General features: G+C 44.5%; 1 protein-coding gene and 1 long non-coding RNA gene across 3 annotated transcripts in view; one reads left to right on the top strand and one right to left on the bottom strand.

Annotated features, from left to right (window-relative positions):
- The window catches only part of LOC311623703, a 126,589-nt gene that overhangs the window by 80,164 nt on the left and 25,320 nt on the right, over positions 1-21,105 (bottom strand). The window lies entirely within an intron of this gene.
- LOC311623630 (uncharacterized protein) lies at positions 1,921-10,500 on the top strand. 2 transcript variants are annotated; one of them, XR_014795180.1, is made up of 4 exons: positions 1,921-2,031; positions 5,901-6,023; positions 6,229-6,301; positions 7,063-10,500. XR_014795180.1 is itself a non-coding variant. In XM_084885978.1 (4 exons), exons 1-4 carry the CDS (start codon positions 2,029-2,031, stop codon positions 8,075-8,077), a joined length of 1,218 nt encoding a protein of 405 aa, XP_084742104.1. In that variant the 5' UTR covers positions 1,921-2,028; the 3' UTR covers positions 8,078-10,500. The 2 variants fall into 2 exon arrangements, 1 of the variants encoding a protein (XP_084742104.1); XM_084885978.1 differs by having other exon boundaries at positions 5,901-6,027.

Raw genomic sequence — 21,105 nt, 5'->3', positions numbered from 1 at the left:
AGTTCCACAACTAGAGAGGTGAAGAAAGCTCCTTGAGACCAGTAAGAGATGTGGATCACCTGGATGTGCTGCTCTTTAAAGTGGGAGGGAGATACAAGCTCCCCCTTCCGGGTGAGACTCTGGGGGACCCAGACACATACGGGGAGATAATGGACTGTCTGGCATCGGGGCAGGAATGCGAGGGTGGCTTACTCTTAGAAGTGCTCACAGAGATCATTGTTCCTACACAAGGGCACAGAGAACCAGGGATTTCTCCTGTTCAGGGCAGCCATTGCTGTTTGCTCCACCCTTGTGATTCCCAGAGACCCTGCCCCACCCAATTTACAACCCTACCCAAGCTATGTGCATAGGCTTTTGCATATGAATGGCCTGTCCTTTTGCCTAAAACAAACTGCAGAGAGCCCCAGAGTTTCCAAAGGAAGGGACACTACCTGGCAGCAGCAGAGGCTGATCTTGCACCTCCTTGGAGATCCAAGAGCCAATGTACCCAGTGGTCAGAGTGAGACCATACCTGATTACAACTCTTCACATCCATGAGACACACTCAAGGGCAGACTCAGTGAGCACCAAAGTCCAACTGAACCAAGTCCTGCCCCATAAGGGTGTATCCTGCACAACAGATCTTTCATTGTAGATACAGCTGGTCCTCACAGCCAGTTGGCCTGGAGGTCAATTCCTCCCAGTGATACCAGCAGCAATCAAGGCTTAACTACAACAAGACTGCACACAGCCCATAAAGGGGTGCACCAAGAGTGTTCACCCCAGGTGACTGGGGAGGCTGAGCCACTGGGCCCTTTAGGACACCAACTACACAAGGCCACTCGATCAACTCAAGGAGACTTAGTAGCTACTCAGTACATAGAAACTAACACAGGGAAGCGGCCAAACTGTGAAGACAAAGAAGTCACAAATGAAAGAAATGGATGAAAGCAAAATACTGGATATAAGTTCAAAACACTGGTTATAAGGTTACTCAAAAATCTAGAAACTTCTGAGAAATTTAGTGAGACCCTCAAGGATATGAAAAAGGACCAATCAGAAATTAAGCATACACTGACTGAAATAAAGAATAATATACAGAGATCCAACAGCAGTCTAGAGCACATGTGTCAAACACAAGGCCCGCGGGCCAAATCCAGCCCGCCAGGCCTTGCAATGTGGCCCGCACGGCGCTGTCATCACTGCACTCCGCTGTCAGTTTATGACATTGTCAGTTTATGACTGTTCAGTAAACCATTTGGCCTGCGATTTAGGCTGGATTTTAGATTTTGGCCCCTTCTCTGATTGAGTTCGACACCCCTAGAGAGGATCCCAAGAATCAAGCCAAAGACTTGAAATACAAAGAAGCAAAAAACACCCAACTGGAAGAGCAAAAAGAAAAAAGAATAAAAAAATATGAAGATAGTGGAAGGAGCCTCTGAGACAACTTTAAGTGTACCAACATCCGAATTATGAGGGTAACAGAAGAAGAGAGAGAATAAGATATTGAAAACATATTTGAAGAAATAATGACAGGAAGCTGAATACTCTATGGAGGGACTGCCATGTCCTGAACATTTTCTAAAGTTAACTATTCTAAATACTCATTCCTGTCCCCTCTCCCGAAAAGATGGCTTGTTTTTTGTTTCACTGCTCTTTATTAGAACCTTTTGGCAAATGCACACGTCAGAGTCCAGGTGTCAGCAAAGATCAAAATGGAGCCAGATTCATCAGGTGCCTTTTCAGGGTGTGTGTTTGCAAGGAAGGACCTCTGTTCCCTGGGGACTCTCAGCCCTGCCTCTCAGGGCAAACGTCCTGGACAGGAGCTGTGGCTGCTTTGGGCTCAGGCCTGTGCACCTCGGGCGCTAGGGGGCGCTGTCGGCGAAGTGTCTGCAGCTGAGCTGGGCGCCAGGTGGGTGGGGCTACGCTCCCGGATGTTCCTTTCCCTTCAGCTGCACCGGGATCGCCTCTCCCTCTCTCCGCCCTCCTCTGTGGGGCTGCGTTCTGTCCGGGCGGTGGGGCCGCAGGGGACTCGGGCCGGGAACGGACATGGTGAGTGGCGGCCGGGCGCGGAGGCGGCAGGAGGGCGGGGAGCCGCCGGGGACCGTCTGTCCGCGGGCAGGTCCGGGCTGCGGACCCCAGGCGCCCGGGCTCCGCGGAGGCTGCAGGCCCCTCGGGCTCGCAGGGGGCCCCGCCGGGACCCGGGTCCAGGGCGTCCCCGCGGCGGGGCCTGGGGCTGCGGAGCGAGTCCGGGCGGCTCCGCGCCCACAGCCCGGGCTCCGCAGTGGGTGCGGGGCCGCGTGGAGGGTCCGTGGGGACAGGGGGCTCGGCCTCCGCGGTCCGTGCACGGGGGGAGCTGTGGTCTGTGGCCTGTCCCTCCTTTCCCCGCAGAGGGACCGTGTTCTCCTGGGTGTGATGTGTGTGGGGCAGGCTCTCCAGTCCCCCCGTCCCCCAGGCCCTGCTCTGCAGCCAATGCCTGCATTCCCAGCCTCTCCCCGGACCCTGAACCCCATGTTCCCTGCTCTGAGTCACAGCATCTTTATCAGCGGTTGGTTTTGTGGTGATTTTCAAATGTTTACAAACAAGATTCAGCTGAGTAAGTGGAAGGTCTAATGGGCTTGATTCCCATCCACGACTCAGGCCGCATCTCATCTGGCAAATAGCATCTCAGAGGAGCTGTTCAAACTGGAAGGCGTGTACGATAGGCAGAAAGGAGGCGTCATTAGAGGTTAAAGCAGGCCCTGACCGCTTTAGCTAGTGGATAGAGCCTTGTCCCGCGGACTGTAACGGTCCCAGGTTCGATCCTGGTCAAGGGCATGTACCTTGGTTGTGGGCACACCCCCAGTGGGAGGTGTGCAGAGGCAGTTGATCGATGTTTCTGACTATCCCTCTCCCTTCCTCTCTGTAAAAAATCAATTAATATATATATTTTTAAAAAGAGGTTAAAGTAGTGTTTCAGGCAAGGTCCCATTATTTTAGGGGAAGGAACAGCAGGAGGTATTTAAAGGGATTAGTGAACAGCAGGTTGCAGAGTGATTGGTTTAATGTTTTACTCCTGGGAGAGGTGAAACTGCAGTTACATTCAGGCATGCACCCCTGAACCTGGGGAGCCCATCTTGGCCTGGAGGTCAATTCCTCCCATTGATACCAGCAGCAATCAAGGCTTAACTACAACAAGACTGTGCACACAGCCCACAAAGGGGTGTTTTTGCTTTCTTGTACTTCAAATCTTTGACTTGATTCTTGGGATCCGCTAGTCTACTGTTGAAATATATGTTTTATTGATTTTTTTTTTACAGAGAGGAAGGGTTAGAGAGTTAGAAACATTGATGAGAGAGAAATATCGATCAGCTGCCTACTGCACACCTCCCACTGGGGATGTGCCTGCAACCAAGGTACATGCCTTGACCAGGATCGAACCTGGGACCTTTCAGTCCACAGGCTGAGCCAAACCCATTAGGGCTGTATATTATTCTTTATTTCAATCAGTGAATGTTCAATTTCTGACTGGTCCCCTTCCTTCCTTCCTTCCTTCCTTCCTCCCTCCCTCCCTCCTTCCCTCCCTCCCTCCCTCCCTCCCTTCCTTCCTTCCTTCGTTTTTAGAAGATTCTTGAGAAAACTTATAACTATGGTTTTGAATTCTATATCCAGAAGTATGCTTGCTTCCATTTCTTTCATTTGTGGCATTTTTCTTTGTCTTTGCGTTTTGGCTGCTTCCTTGTGTTAGTTTCTATGTATTGGGTAGCTGCTAAGTTTCCTTGAGTTGATCGAGCGGCCTTGTGTAGTTGGTGTCCTAAAGGGCCCAGTGGCTCAGCCTCCCCAGTCATCTGAGGTGGACGCTCTTGGTGCACCCCTTTGTGGGCTGTGTGCACAGTCTTGTTGTAGTTAAGCCTTGATTGCTGCTGGTATCAATGGGAGGAATTGACCTCCAGGCCAGTTGGCTGTGAGGTCCAGCTGTGTCTACAATGGAAGAGCTGCTGTGCTGGAGACATCCTAATGGGGCAGGACTTGGTGCTCACTGAGTCTGCCCCTTGAGTGTGTCTCTTACGGATGTGAAGAGTTGTAATCTAGTATGGTCTCACACTGAACCCTGGCTCTCGGGTCTTTAAGGAGGTGCAAATTCAGCCAGCCATGGTTTTGAACTCTGTATCCAGTAGTTTGCTTTCTTCTATTTCTTTCTTTTGTGACGTTTCTTTGTCTTCCCATTTTGGCTGCTTGCTTCCTTGTGTTTTTTTCTATATACTAGGTCAGTGGTCAGCAAACTCATTAGTCAACAGAGCCAAATATCAACAGTACAACGATTGAAATTTCTTTTGAGAGCCAATTTTTTTTTTTTTAACTTAAACTATATAGGTTAGGTACATTGTTATGAACTTAATTAGGGTTCTCCTAAGCTGGCCTTTGCCAAAAACTCAAGGGGCCAAAGAGCCGCATGTGGCTTACGAGCTGCAGTTTGCCGACCACTATACTAGGCGAAGGGAATTTATCAGGACGGAGCAAACAGTGTGCTCCAGACTGAGGGAGACTCAGAAATGGCTGCCAGTCAGGCCTGCCACAGGGGAGGTCCCAGCACAGAAACAGGGATCCCTGCCAGCACCCCCCAGTTGGGAGAGAGCCACCCCCAAGTTCCTGCCCTGATGTCAGACAATCCAGCTCTTCCTCATGTGCGTCTAAGTCCCCCAGCACTGGACTCAGAACAAGTAGGACTGTGCAAGTTTGTGCATGGGCCCTTTAAGAGGAACACCTGGGATTCCAGCAACCTCCGTGTCACTCAGCCACAGTCCCCGCTGGTTTTTACAGCCTGTAGTTGTGGGGATTTCTTTTCCCAGCTCTGGAGCCCTGGGCTGAGGGTCCGGTGTGGGGCTGGTACCCCTCTCTCCTCACATGTGGCCTCTGCAGACATGATCTCCCTCCTGATTAAAACATCGGCACGTGTGGGTGTCGGATCAGCTCATCCCGCGCCTCCACCCCTCCTATAGTCTCCATGTGCTTTCTTCTCTAGTTGTAGGACTTCCATTCAGCCAGCTTTCAGGTGGTTCTGAAGGATGGTGGTTCTGTATTTTACTTGTAATTTTGATGTGGGTGTGGGAGATAGCGAGTACTGCCGTCTACTTCCCCGCCAGCTTGATTCTCCCTGTTCTCTCCATTTTAATAAAACAGACTTCGTATTTTAATTGTTTATCATTTTCCCACAGTAAATGGCTGGCGATGTTTAAAGGTTTATTGCATGTGTATAGATATTTTACATGAGAAAACAGTAGCTGATGACCACTTGGACCTACTTTGCATAAAGTCTTAGTGCCAAAATCTGGGGGATCAGGTAGGGAGTAGAAAGATAAAAGTAAGCAATTAACATTCCCTAAATTGGCAAACATATTTTAGCCTGGCCAGCATGGCTCAGTGGTTGAGTGTCGGCCGATGAACCAGGAGGTCACGTTTCGGTTCCCGGTCAGGGCATATGCCTGGGTTGCAGGCTCAGTCCCCAGTGTGGTGCATGCAGGAGGCAGCCAATCAGTGATTCTATCTCATCATTGATGCTTCTATCTCTCCCTCCCCCTTCCTTTTAAAAATCAATACAAATATATATTAAAATACAACTAAATATATATTTTTTAAAAGATTAGTTTTCTCACAGGAATTGCTGTACTTAATATAGGAATATTATGTTATTTGAATTTTTTTCAAAGTGGTCTTTACTCTGACATTTGAGGGCAATGGAGGCTTTAAGTGATCACAATAAAATCATATCAATAAATTCCATGTGTTTATGAGGATCTGAGTGTGGCCAATGAATAATAGTATGACAAGCAAGTCATAGAAGGAATGTTGGGGACCTCATGTCCTATGTGAACGTCTTATGAAATATGTATAGATCCCCAGTGCTGTGTCTCTCATCCATATACATGTGTTGGATGTTTTAGGACTCGGTGGCCTTTGAGGATGTTAATGTGGAGTTCACCACAGAGGAGTGGGCTTTCCTGGATCCCACCCAGAAGAAACTCTACACGGATGTGATGCTGGAAACCTTCTGGAACCTGGCATCAGTAGGTAGTGATGACAACTTTTTATTTATTTAGTCAATTAGAAAACTGTGTTGCTTGCTCATCAATGCTGCTTCAGGAACTGAAATGTGGAAAGGGAGTACATTGATAATTAAACTAGGCATGCTCCCAGCTCATCATGGACCTAAAGTCTAACCGTTTTTTATACTAGTATTTTTTAATAATTTATGATGTTTTTTTTTCCTAGCATGTAGTTTAGAAGAAAACTGTGGAGACCATGACAATGAAGATCGGTATGAACATCATGGAATGAATCTTAGGTGAGTCACACTGCCATGAGAAAGCAATGTTCCACAAGATAATCTTAATATGTGATCTAATATTCCCAGTCAAGGGCAGATTCCTGGGTTGCAGGTTCAATTCCTGGTCCCAATCAGGATATGTATGGGAGGCAACTATCAATGTCTCTCTCTCACATCGGTCTTTCTCTCTTTATCTCTCTCTCTCTCTCTCTCTCTCTCTCTCTCACTTTCTTCCTTCTTTCCTCTCTCTTCCTCTCTACCTTCCATTCTCTCTAAAAATAAAGGGGGGGAAAATCCTTTGATGAGGATTAACGATAATAATAATAATAGATACACATGGGCTCAGTTGGTTGTAGCGTCATCCAGCATACCAAAAGGTTGCAGTTTTGATTCCCTTTCAGGGCACATACTGAGGTTGCAGGTTTGATCCCTGGTAGGGGCACGTGCAGGAGGCAACCAATTGATGTTTCTTTATCACATTGATATTTCTCTCTCTCTCTCTCTCTCAAACTCAATAAACATATATTCTCAGGTAAGGATTTTTTTAAAAGTACACTTGAAACACTATTCAGAAACACTATTAATGACTATGACTATTTTCATACTATCTATGATTGAGTTCTCCATCGAGGCTCTTAGTATATCCACGCGCAAACAACCAGAATGTGCAGAAACCCCACCCTTTCCTTAAAAATGGTAAAAATGTCACTTTCATACTAGTAGTAAATATAACATCATTAATAAGCAAAGTATTAATAACATGCTTCTGATTTTTACAGCAGTCATATGGTAGAGAGACCCTGTACAAGGAAGGATGGTAGTCAATGCAGAGAGAACGTCAGACAGATTCCAAATCCTAATGAAAGGAAAAAAACTCCTGAAATACAACCACCCACATCTAGGTTGTGTAGACAAGTCTTCATGCATTATTTATCATTTAATAACCTTGTGAGCTCTGACACTGGACCCCAGATCTACCAGTGTGAGGAACATGAAGAGAAGCCTTATAAATGTAAGGAATGTGGGAAAGCTTTCAAGCATCTCCGATATATTAATGTACATGAAAAGAAACACAGCGGAGAAAGACCCTATGAATGTACAAAATGTGGTAAAGCCTACAGGTATTTGAGTAACTTATGTCGACATGTAAGAACTCACACTCAAGAGAAAGTCTATGAGTGTAAGAAGTGTGGGAAAGCCTGGAGTTCCCTCCTCATATTTCAAAGACACATGATCAAGCACACCAGAGATGGACCTTTTACATGTAAAGCGTGTGGGAAAGAATTCCGATGCCCAAGGAACTTTCGACATCATGAAATGATACACAACGGAGAAAGGCCCTATGGATGTAAGGACTGTGCGAAAGCCTTCAGTTCTCTCAAATACCTTAAAAGCCATAAGAGGACTCATGATGGGAAGAAGCCCTATGAATGTAAGGAATGTGGCAAAGCTTTCCGTTATCCTACCTCCCTTAGAAATCACGAAATAGCTCACACAGGGGAGAAACCCTATGTGTGTAAGCAATGTGGGAAAGCCTTTAGTCGTCTCAGTTACTTTCAAGTTCATGAGAAAACGCACAGTGAAGAGAAGCCATACGAGTGCAAACAGTGTGGCAAAGCCTTTCGTTCTCTCAAGTCCTCTCGAGTCCATGAAAGGACACACAATGGAGAAAAGCCCTATGAATGTGTAGAGTGCGGTAAAATCTTCAGTTACTCAAGCAGTTTACATAAACATCTGAAAACACACTCTAGAGTAGGGGTGTCGAACTCAATCAGAGAAGGGGCCAAAATCTAAAATCCAGCCTAAATCGCAGGCCAAATGGTTTACTGAACAGTCATAAACTGACAATGTCATAAACTGACAGCGGAGTGCAGTGATGACAGCGCGGTGCGGGCCACATTGCAAGGCCTGGCGGGCTGGATTTGGCCCGCGGGCCTTGTGTTTGACACATGTGCTCTAGAGAGAAACCCTGTTAATGTAAAGAACGTGGGAGAGCCCTATTTATGTTTCAACGGTGCCGACACCCATGATGCTCCAGATTGAGGATGGACCCTCGGAATGTCAGGAGGGTTAGAAAGCATTCCTTCCTTCCAGTGTATTGTATGGAATGGGAGAACTCACACTGAAGAGAGGACTTGTCAATATGAAGATTGTAGAAAAGCCTTGCGTTGCCCTAGTTCTTACAAAGCCACACCCAGGAATAAGTCTACGAATATAGGGAACGTGGGAGAGCCTTTCTTGGACATGTAAGAACATACATAGAGAGAGCGTATAAACATAGAGAATGCGCAGAAGCCTTCAGCTGTCCCCTTTTCTTGGAAAGGCCATGAAAAAACTCAAAAGTGGAGAGAATTCTATTGAATGTAAACAATGTAGGAAAACCTTCCTTTAGCCTCATATCCCCACAATGCCATGTGAGAATGTACACTGAATAGGTATTGTATAATGCTGGAGAGGACAAACTTTTAAAAAATGCATTCAGAGGAGCTTGTAAACTGCACTGGAAGGCAATCATATTGCTGTAACTAGCACATGTAAGCCAGGTGCAAATTAATTCCTATACTTCCAAAAATCCACAACATGAAAGAAATGCTATAAGCATTTAGACGTCTGTGGTCATTAACACTGACTCGTTCTTAAAGTGAATCTCTGGAGTACGGAATTCTACTTTTGCAAGTAGAGGTTATATCATTCTGTCAAAACTCTGTAAGCCAGAGTTTGTAACTTTAACAGGTTTTTTGTTTGTTTGTTTGTTTGTTCTTGTTTTTTTGCCTTTTAGTCAGATAAACATTACATCCATGGGTGAATGGAAGTGGTTTACTAATATGCATGTGGGTTTAACATTTATGTAATTTTATAATTGTTCTGTAAGGAAAGGAACATTGAAAAATGATACTTGGGTATTTGTTCTTTTTCCCTATTGGCCTCCTGTGACAAGTATTGAATAAATATGCCATATATATATATAGTCTATTTTAACAGAAAAGTGCCTTTTCATTGGCCTGAAGAGCCTTACTTCATTTTTCTGTAAATATGTTTTTTAACTTTTCCACTACAGTTGACATTCAGTATTATTTAAGTCAATAAATATTTGCGATATATTTGTACATATGCAAAGTTCATTGTAGAGCCTCATGCGAATTTTTTCCAACTATAGTCCTTCGCTTTTGACTGGGTTTGGACTTTGAAGTTTGCTTTAAGAAGAGAAGACCTGCCGAAAACCAGTTTGGCTCAGCGGTAGAGCGTCAGTCTGCGGACTGAAGGGTCCCGGGTTCGATTCCGGTCAAGGGCATGTACGTTGGTTGCGGGCGCATCTCCAGTAGGGGATGTGCAGGAGGCAGCTGGTCGATGTTTCTCTCTCGTTGACATTTCTAGCTCTCTATCTCCCTTCCTCTCTGTAAAAAATCAATAAAATATATATTTAAAAAAAGAAGAGAGAAGACCTGTGATGGGACAATAAGATCTAGCGGCAGAGATGGCCCTTCCTGACTCTGTTAGGTCAATGTGAGGAATGCTGTGAGCTTCATTTTCCACAATCTGGTGCCATTATGGTTCTGTGTTAGAAATCACCGAGGCCTCAGTTTCATGAAACTTGAATGCAGATGTGAAATAGGATTAGATTGGTTTTGAAGCCACGTGTGTAGAGGAGGTGGATAGAAGCGTCGAGCTTTTATGTACATTTACTTTGCGTTTGTGTTCTCAGTCTTTGCCCTACCAGCCCAGAATATCCGCAAAACCACCAGCGACTGCTTCACTTCCCTTGATGTTCACAATTCAACATTAAAGATCCAGCATACTAGGTTGGCTTTTCCTGGGAACCCATAGGTGTCCACCAGGCAATACACGTAGACTGTCATGGTTGGGGCTGTGTTTTGAAGAGTGCGCTCTCTTCTCTAGGTTGCATTTGCATAAGGTCTAATTTGGTAATCATCTTGTCCTGTTGGTTCTACTGCTGACTGTGGTTCAGATCCCACTGTGACAGCTTCAATGGTGCAGTGCCAAGGAGCCCCGTGACAGTTTGTTCTTGTGCCGCCCTCTGCAGTGAGGGCTCTGAGCCAGTCCTTCCCTGTGAGAATCGGCACTTTCCTCATTTCGGGCAGACTCTGGATGTGTGCTGTCTGTCAGAGCTGAGTAATATCTCAGTGTTTTCAGTTATCTTTGTATGTGATTAAAGTTATGTGCATTTTTTCTCTAATAAATGACTCTTCTTAAAGAAATATTAACTGTTTCCGAAGTACTTTTATGCTAAGAACTATTATGTTTTTATTTTCTGAGTATATATTTAATATTCCATTGTAATAATGTAATTTCAGATTTACATTATTAAATCTGAAAATTTCCCCATTTAACCATTATACATTCTGACTCACAATTATCATGTGTGTACAAATTCAAATTCAGACATGTTTTCCTGAAGCAAATTACATTTTTAATTTGTTTACTTTTAAAAATTTTTACATCTTATTTATTCATTTAAAAACTTCAGTAATTTTTTTTTTCTTCTCTCCAGTGAAAGACCAAGAAAATCACATCTGTAGTAAAAGAGACATGTAATTCAAATAATAAGAATGACCACAAACCATAAATGATTAACAGCACATTTCAAATGATTTCTCTCTTTTTTTTTTAATATATATATATATATTTTTATTGATTTCAGAGAGGAAGGGAGAGGGAGAGATAGAAACATCCATGATGAGAGAGAATCATTGATTGGCTGCTTCCTGCATGCCCCCCACTGGGGATGGAGCCCACAACCCATCTATGTGCCCTCGACCAGAATTGAACTTGGGACCTTTCAGTCTGCAGACAGATTCTCTATCTGCTGAGCAAAGCCAGCTAGGGCTAAAAGGATTTCTTGTGCCCTAGCCAGCTTGGCTCAGCAGATAGAGCATCAGCCTGCAGACCAAAGGGTCCTGGGTTCAATTCCGGTCAAGGGCACATACCTCCATTTCAGGCTCCTTCCTGGCTCGGACCCTGATCAGGGCACATGCAGGAGGCAACCAATTGATGTGTTTCTCTCATATTAATATTTTCTCTGACTTTCCCTCTCTCCCACTCTCCCTAAAAGTCAATAGGAAAGAATAAAAAGGGTTTCTTGTGTTTTGCTTTGTGATAGATAATTTGCTATTGGGGGAAGCAAGACGTTTTTCTGTATTGGATTCTGAGGAAATAAACTTCTGTCTTGACTAATGATACTCATTTTCACTTAAAAGGCAGGAAGAATGACAATGTTAAATCTAAGTTGTAAGAAGTCATACGAGCCGAAACCGGTTTAGCTCAATGGATAGAGCGTTGGCTTGGGGACTGAAGGGACCCGGGTTCGATTCCGGTCAAGGGCATGTACCTTGGTTGCGGGCATATCCCCAGTAGGGGGTGTGCAAGAGGCAACTGATCGATGACTCTCTCTCATCGATGTTTCTAACTCTATCTCTCTCCCTTCCTCTCTGTACAAAATCAATAAAATATATATTTTTTTAAAAAGTCATATGAGTGAGAAACGGGGAATTTGGGTCTTTTTTTGTTCTTTGGAAACTGCTCTTTGATTAGGTATACAGACATGAGTGTCCTTGCCTTTGTCTTGATTCATCGTGGTCATGGCGTAGTTCTGTGTGATCATGGACATGTGTGACAAGATATATCTAGGGCTGGCAGGGAGTGAGAGCCAGCAACCAGCTGTCTAGAACAGCTTTTGCCTTTCTTACTATCTAAACTCAAGACTGAAATAGTTCCTGTATTAGATACATTTCCAAAAAGTGTGTGTGTGTGTGTGTGTGTGTGTGTGTGTGTGTGTGTCTAAACATGTATGCCTTAACAGGATATATGACACTTGCTCTAGCCAGTTTGGCTCCGAGGATAGAGCGTCAGCTGCCGGACCTAAAGGTCCCAGGTTCCATTCCTGTCGAGGGCATGTGCCTCGGTTGCAGGCTCCTCCTGCAGGAGGCACCCAATCAATGTGTTTCTCTCACGTTGTTATTTCTCTGTCTTTCCCTCTCTCTTCCACTCTCTCTAATGGAAAATAATAAAATAAGATCAATAGAAAAATATCCTCAGGTGAGGACTAAAAAAAATTTTTTTTAAAGATATATGACACTTGTTACCTCCTTTCTGAGTCAACTGAGGTTTATGAATTTAGGAATGTTGTCAAAGAACACAAACCTAGAAAGAAGAAAATGTTAGCATCTCTTTTCCAATGAAACTGTTATTGTTGAGAGAATATGGCTTTTTTTTTTTTTAACTTAAAAAAATTGATTTTAGGAGGAAGAAAGATGGAGAAACAGCAATCTGTTGTTCCACTTATTTGTGCATTCATTGGTTGCTGGTTCTGTGTGTCCTGACCAGGATTGATCCTGTAACCTCGGCTGGCATATTGGGACAACACTAACCAACTGAGCTACCTGGCCAGGTTGAAAGTATAATTTTTTTTTTGATGACCACAGATTTTATTCTTATTCTTTAAAATAATTCTTTACTGTTGAAAGTATTGCATATGTTTTTCCCCCATTGACAGACGTCTTTTCCCCCATTGACCCCCCTCCAGCCCACCTCCACCTCCCCCCATCTCCCACAGACCCAGGACCACCCCACCCTGTGTCCTTGGGCCATGCATTTATGCATACAAGGTCCATGGTTGATTATCTCCCCCACCCCCCCACCTTCCTTCCCAGATTCTGCGCTCTGTCCCATGCTTCAGGTCTCAGGATCTACTTCGTTCATTTTGTTTCTGTTACTAAGATTGCACATGTGAGATCATGTGGTACTTGTCTTTCTCTGACTGACCTATTTCACATAGCATGATATTTCCAGGTTTCAAAGGGTGAGATATATATATATATATATATATATATATATATATATATATATATATATATATATATATATATATATATATTTTACTGCTGCATAGTTTTCCATGGTATATATGAACCACAGCTTTTTTTATCCATTCATCTACTGATGGATACTTGGGCTGTTTTCAGATCTTATGCTTCTGTGAACATAGGGGTCCCTACATTCTTTCTGATTTGTATTAAGGGTTTCATAGGATATATTCCTAGAAATGGGATCACTGGGTCCAATGGCAGTTCCATATTTATTTTTTAGGAAATTATATACTGTTTTCCATAATGGCTACACCAGTCTGCATTCCACTGGCAATGTACTAGGGTTCTTTTTCTCCACATCCTCACCAGCACTTGTCATTTGTTGATGGTAACTATCCTGACAGATGTGAGATGGTACCTCATTGTCGTTTTAATTTGCATCTCTCCACATCCTTACCAGCACTTGATGATCAGTGACTTAGCATTTTTTCATAAGTCTATTGGCCACCTGTATGTCCTCTTTGGAGAAGTGTCTTTTTAGGTCCTTTGCCTATTTTTAAATTGGATTGTTTGTCTTACTCCTGTTAAGTTGTATGAGTCCTTATATATTTTTGGATATTAACCCCTTATTAGATGTATCATTGCCAAATATGTTCTCCCATACAGTGGGTACCCACTGTTTTGTTGATGGTTTCTTTTGCCATGCTGAGCTTTTTTATTTTGATATAGTCCCTTTTGTTTATTTTTCTCCTTGGTTTTCTTCGCCCTAGGAGATATATCCACAAACATTTTGCTACGAGGGATGTCTGAGATTTTGCTGCCCATGTTTTCTTCTAGGATTTTTATGGTTTCACAACTTACAATTAAGTCTTTTATCCATTTTGAGTTTATTCTTGTGTATGGTGTAAGTTGGTGGTCTAGTTTCATTTTTTTGCATTTATCTGTCCAATTTTCCCAACATCATTTATTGAAGAGACTCTCTTGATTCCATTATATATTCTTGCCTCTTTTGTCTAATATTAATTGAGCGTAATGGCTTGGGTCAATTTCTGGGGTCTCTGTTCTGTTCCATTGATCTACATGCCTATTCTTATGTCAGTACCAGGCTGTTTTAACTACGGAGGCTTTGTAGTGTAACTTGAAATTTTTATTGTGATTCCTCCAACTTTGTTCTCCTTTCTCAAGATTGCTGCAGCTATTCGGGGTCTTTTTTGGTTCCACATAAAATTTTAGAGTATTTGTTCTACCTCTGTAAACTATGCCGTTGGTATTTTAATAGGGATTGCTTTGAATTTGTACATTTCCTTGGGTATATGGACATTTTAATGATGTTGATTCTACCCATCCATGAACATGATACATTCTTCCACTTGCTTATATCTTCTATCTCCTTTTTCAATGTCCTGTAGTTTTCTGATTACAGGTCTTTTGCCTGCATGGTTAAGTTTATTTCTAAGTATTTTAATTTTTTGTTGCAGTACTAAATGGAATTGCTTGTTTAGTTTCTCCTTCTGAGTATTCATTATCCTATATCATAAAAGTGTGGTATGAAAATTGTCCCCTTGACCAAGAGTTCATCTAGGACTTCGACCAGGGCACAGGGCTGACTGGGAGAAGGGAAGGAGGCCCCAGCCAGCAGCAGTGGCAGGCAGCCAGGGGAAGGGAGGGAGGGAGTACCCGGCAGCCACTAGGGACCTTACCAGTACATGGATTTCGTGCCTTGGGGCTGTAGTTGGTGTATAAAGAAGCCATAGATTTCTGGGTGTTGATTCTGTGTCCTGCTACATTGCCAAATTAATTTATTAAATCTAGAAGTTTTTTGGTGGAATCTTTAGGGTTTTCTATGTACAATATCATGTCATCTGTGAATAAGAGTTTTACTTCCTCCTTTCCCATTTGGATGCCTTTTATTTCTTCTTCTTGTCTGATTGCTGTGGCTATGACTTGCAGTACTATGTTGAATAAGAGTGGCGAAAGTGGACATTTCTGTTCTTAGGGGAAATGCTTTTAGTTTTTTCCCATTGAATATGATATTTGCTGTAGGTTTGTCATATATGGCCTTCATCATATTGAGTTTTGCTCCCTCTATTCCCACTTTGCTGAGAATTTTTATCAAAAATGGGGGTTGGGTTTTGTCAGATGCTTTTCCTGCACCTGTTGATATGACGATGGGATTTTTGTCTACCTTTTTTCAATGTCCTGTAGTTTTCCGAGTATAGATCTTTTACCTCCCTAGTTTGTTACCAGTTGGGTTCCTCATCTGGGAAGACCTCTCTCGCCATCTGTCTGTGTCTAATGTCCCTGCTGAGGCCTGGTTCTAGAGCCACTTCCGAGCCTCTGTTACTATTCTCATGTGCTCCTCTGTGTTAAAAAACAAACAAACAAAAAAAACAAAACAAAAACGTGAACTTCAGAGAAATGCCGCCAGGCTTGTATAATTATGTGCCTTTACAAATGTGGTGTCGAAGTTTCTGAGCAGGACTTAACAGGCAACACTTCTAAGATATTCTGGAAACGGTAAGGATCTAGGTAAAAGGGTTAATCAAGAAATACGGCTAACTTAGCAAAAAAAGAAAGCTCCTTCTGCAGTCCGAAGCCTGGCACAAACATGCTCCCTTTGAGTGGTTATTTTACAGAAATTCCTGAAGGCCGTAGTTCTTGCACAGTCCTCAGGGGAAGGACATCTGGCACCGGCAGAAGGACGAAGGACAAGGCCATGAAACTGTGGTCCTGCCGAAGCCGGTGTGGCTCAGTGGATAGAGCGTCAGCCTGCGGACTGAAAGGTCCCAGGCTCGATTCCGGTCAAGGGCGTATGTTTTGGTTGTGGGCACATCCCCAATAGGAGGTGTGCAGGAGGCAGCTGATTGGTATTTCTCTCTCATCAACATTTCTAACTCTCTATCCCTCTCCCTTCATCTCTGTAAAAAAAATCAATAAAATATATTTAAAAAACAAACCAACAACAACTATGGTCCTGATACGTGTGACAAACCGAAGCCCCCCGTCAGTAGCTCTTCCTGGGCACATAAAAAGCCTGGTCCCTCACCGTTCACCACTGATTTATCGGAATCAGTCCACCTGCACCCAGGTGCCTTGAATAAATATCATATTGATTACACTGAGCCTTGAGTCCATTCTGTGCGACCCCAGCCCTGCCCCAAACCTGTCACTCAAACAGACCTGCATTTAAGGGTGGGTACCGTGGTTGTGTTCCTTTGGGTTTTCCGTCTTGACGGTGGTGTAACTATGCATTTGTGATAATTCATAGCTACTCTTGGAACTGTATGTTTAAATACTAAAAATAATATGAAACAATAAAAGTTTCACATGCTGTTAATAATGAAATGCCTAGTTTATTTTTAATGGAAAGCCACATCTGTATACGTTCATCCACTGAACAACAATTCTGTGAAGTGTGCATTACCTTTTCACAAACCTGAATGAATTTTCTCAATGTATCCTATCTAATAAAGAGGAAATATGTTAATTGACCATCACACCTCACAAAGATGGCAGTGCCCACAGCCACACGATGGGGGCACCCAGTCCACTCAGCCCCACCATAGTCCCCCAGTCCTTTCAGCCCAGCTGGGGGAAGGGGGGCAACGCATGGTGTGGCCGGACCTGCCCTCAGCCCCCCAACTGCCCAGTGTGGGCCCGAGATGCAGGCAAGCCTCAGACGGTGGCTGGCCAGCTGCCCAGGGCCGCCTGAGGCTCAGGTAACCGGGGCAGGCCGAGACTTGCGCTGCCGGCAGTGGCAACAGCAGAGGTGTGATGGGGGCGTTGCCTTCTCCTAATCCCTGGGTTTCGTCCTGCCTCTGAGGACTCCCAGACTGAGGGGGGGCAGGCCAGGCTGAGGGACGACCCCCTCCCCCCCCCCCCCCCCCAGTGCATGAATTTTCATGCACCAGGCCTCTAGTTTACCTATAAAATGACAAGTGATACTTGCTCCTGTGGCTCCATTGTACAGCATGCCATTCTGGAGAGCACCTTCTGATGTGAACAGTATGCTGAATGCATCTTGGTGATGTGAGAACACAAGGACTTCCACAGATCCTTCACTCGTGCATCCGTGAAAACTATTTTTTAAAACAACCATTGAAACCTCTGGAAATTGACTTAAAGGCAAGCAGCAAATGAAGAGTATCTACTGAAGAAAATTAGTGGATTTCCTGAGAGAAAGGGGAGAGTCCATGGTATTGGAATCATGCTTATCCCCGCCCCTCACCACCACCGCCTCTGAACTCAGCAAGTGGACATTCCCCTCCAGAGTTCTGTGCCTGGAAGCAGCATACAACTTACTCTCTCCCCGAGTTGCCAGAATTAGGCCTTTTCCTAGGAAAAGCAGGATTTCCCATCACCCATCCTGTCCTCATCCACCTATTGCTGAATTTAAAGGGATTTTAAGTATAATATTACTAAAATGGTACTAACATAGTATGATATCACAAAAGTTGTAGGAAATTAAAATCTGCACATAGCAGGATTACTTCTATTATATTCTAGTATATTTCCCCCCCTCTGGCTCTATTTTCGTTCATCCGTTTATGTTGTTCATTATATTCCACAAATGAGTGGGATTATGTGATATTTATCTCTCTCCAACTGGATTATTTCGCTAAGCATGATACTTTTAAAGTCTGTTTTGTTGGATATGAGTATTGTTACACCAGCTTTTTTTTTTCTTTTCCATTTGCATGGAAAATTATTTTCCATCCCTTCACTTTTCTTCCTCCTTGTCCTGGGAGCTCAGCAGGTTGGCCTGTGGCACCCTTTTGTTCTCCGCGGGCTCCCGCGCTGCTCCAGCCTGTTGCCGGGGTCGGCGCCGCCCAGGAAGCAGCCCAAGGCCTTGGCTCCGTTGCCCGCGCTCAGAGGTCGAAGGCTCAGGGGCACCCCCCCCCCCCACTGGGGGCCCTGTCGCCCGGCTCCCTGCCGGCACCCGGCTGGCCGGTGTCTGGCAGGGGCTCCTGCTCCCTGTCGCATTCCTCCAGTCTGGAGCTTTTTTTTCTCTTTCCCGCTAGGGGAGTCTAGGATCAGAGTCAACAGACTGTCCTCTGCGCGCAGTGTGCGCGACTCCGGGGGCTCCGCTTTTCGCCACTCCCCTGGGATTCCGCCTCACAGCCCCGTCTCCCCCTGCTCGAGCCTGGGTCCCCAGGGTCTGGTCCAGGACTGGGGTTCAGAGCAGTCGAAACTGGGGCCCAACACAGCCGGGGCTCCTGTTTCCTTCCCTCCAGGGTAATCCCGCATCAGAGTCAACATTCCTTCCCTTGCAAACAATGTGCGCGACTCCGGGGGCTCGGCCTTTCGCCGCTCTCCCAGGACTCCACCTCACAGCCCCGTCTCCCTCTACTTGAGCCTGGGTCCCCAGGGATTGGCCCAGAACTGGGGTTCAGAGCAGTCCGGACTGAGGCTCAGCGCCGCCGGAGGCCCTGTTCCTTCCGGCTAGGGTAATCCAGCATCAGAGTCAACATTCAGTCCTCTGCGCGCAATGTGTGCGCGACTCCGGGGGCCCTGCTTTTCGCTGCTCGCCTGGGATTCCGCCTCACAGCCCCGTCTCCCCCTGCGGGATCCTGAGTCCCCAGGGTCTGGCCCATAACTTGGGGCTCAGCGCTGCCGGTTCGGGGGTTCAGCCCAGGCTGGGGGTTTTATTTCCTTCCTGCTAGGGAACGCCGGGCAGCACCCAGCCCTCTTCTCCTCTCCGGCTGCGACCTCTCCGCGCGTGTGCGTGCGAGTGCGCAGCATGTCTCCGTACCTTAGGCTTTTTTTTCAGCTCCTCTGATTTTCCTTCTGGTTTTCTCTTTCCTTCTTGTTGTAGAATTTTCAGTCAGTCGACTACCTGTAGCTCTGGGCGATGTCCACTCTACATTTTAGTTGTATTCCATTGAAATTGTTGTGTGCTGCTGAGGTTAGGTGTCTACCCAAGCAGCCATCTTGGATTCTCTCTGACATCCCTTCACTTTTGTCCTGTGTGTGTCTTGTTTTGAGGTGGGTCTCTTGTAGAGTCCAGCGGTCACCAACCTTTCGGATCTCATGGACCACCAGTTGGTAACTGCTGCTCCAAAGGTATCCTTAAACCAGCAGTTGCCAACCTTTTGCACTTCACGGACTATTGGCTGGTGACTACTGTAGACAGCATATAGTTGGGTCATGTTTTTTTTTTATCCATTCAGCCACCTTACACCTATGATTTGGAGCATTTAATCCATTTATATTTAGGACTATTATTGAGAGGCACTTATTTATAGCCATTTTAATTAATTCTGTACGCCTAGGTTTCTCTCTATTTCTTCTCAGCAATCACTTTAGCATTTCTTATAATGCTGGCTTTGTGGTGATGAACTCCTTTAGCCTTTTTTTTTTTTTTTTTTTTTTTTTTTTTTGGCTGGGAAGCTCTTTATTTGACCGTCTATTTTGAATGATAGCCTTGCTAGATATAGTAATCTTGGTCTCAGATCCTCCATTTCCATTACCTAGAGTACTTCACCCAGCAGTACAAACCCCTGCTCTTGCAGAATAGTGAGATTTCCTCAACTACTCTTTGGTATCTTACAGTATGACCGTGACCTTTCAGTCCGCAGGCTGACACTCTATTCACTGAGCCAAACCGGTTTCGGCGCATGTCTATATTCTTAATCAAAGAGCACATTCTCAGAAACTTACCACCATATCCTTACCTTTCTGGAAAACCATTGCTGTCAATCCCAGGAAGACAGAACTTTGGGTAATGACCACTGTTTAAGTCCACATTCAAGCAGATCCATGACTATTTAAGATGTTTTAGATGGAGGAAAAATGGCTTAAGATGATTTCCCCATTCACTGAGGCCCCTACCCGCCATAATGAAGATATATAATCCACCCCAGTTTCCTGTTCTCTTGCCTGTCTGTTTCCTTACCTTCAACACTTTTATTTTGTTAGAAACCAAAGCTTTCTCATTGAACCACCACTCTTTCCACAAAAACATAATCACCAGGAGTGCAAGAACTTTTTTATTTCATGCCTATACATCACAGCCTAGAGTGTCCCAACTCTGCATTTCTTTGGCTCTTGAATAAAATCAAAGCGATCACTTTTTACCCTATATTTCATAACTTATTTTCTTGTGTTAAATTGGGTATTGTTTTCTATTTAAACCTCTTGGCCAGAGCAGGATGTTGAAAATTAACATCATACTAATGCCCTGGCCAGATAGGCCAGCTGATTAGAGTGCCATCCCTAAAAGCCAAGGTTGCAGATTCAGTCCTGGGCCAGGGCACACACAGGAATCAAACAATGAATGCATAAATAAGTGGAATAACTCACTGGTTTTTCTCTCTTACTCTCTCATTTTCTAATTTTGTTCTTTTCCTCACCCAAGGATATTTTTATCTCTGATGTTTGAACAGATTGGAAGGGGAGGAGGTTAAAGTGCCCAAGAGAAATATCAATGTGAGATACTGATTAGAAGCCTCCTGCACTTGCCCTAACCGGGGACAGGGATGTAAGGCACAACCAAGGCATGTGCCCTCAACCAGGAATTGAACTTGCAAACATCCAGCCCTCAGGCCAACACTCTATCCACTGACCCACACCAGCCAGGGCTCTCTCTAAAATTAATATTTAAAAAGATCATCCTCTCTCAGTAGGAATGGCTTTATCATAAGAGATGCTAACTTTTTTTCTTACTAGGTTTGTATTCTTTGACAATATTCCTACATTTATAAACCTCATGTGACTCATAAAGGAGATAACAAATCTCAAATACCTTCTTACGGAGTATGTGATTTTATATATATTTCACTAAGGTATTTTTTGAAAATGCATTCAATACCCTGTAGTACATATTTTAGTATTTGGATAAGCAAGGCAGACACCTGGTTGCTGGCCTTGCACTCCCTGCCAGCCCTAAATATACCTTATTGGAAACAAAAGGTCACACATGTCCATCATCACACAAAGCTACACCATGACCACGATGAATTAAGACAAAGGTATTGATGTCTGTATACTTGATGAAGA

Source organism: Pipistrellus hanaki (genome assembly GCF_964339955.1).
Source record: "Pipistrellus hanaki genome assembly, chromosome: 5".
NCBI lineage: Eukaryota > Metazoa > Chordata > Mammalia > Chiroptera > Vespertilionidae > Pipistrellus > Pipistrellus hanaki.
Note: the sequence above shows the minus strand (reverse complement) of the source record. Positions and strands in the feature narration are given on the sequence as shown.

Bases quoted from the DNA above. Each gene is read 5' to 3' on its own strand.
- LOC311623630 (XM_084885978.1), top strand. The intron at 6,028-6,228 runs GTAGTGATGACA...TTTTTTTCCTAG, and splicing joins CTGGAACCTGGCATCAGTAG to CATGTAGTTTAGAAGAAAAC. The intron at 6,302-7,062 runs GTGAGTCACACT...TGATTTTTACAG, and splicing joins CATCATGGAATGAATCTTAG to CAGTCATATGGTAGAGAGAC.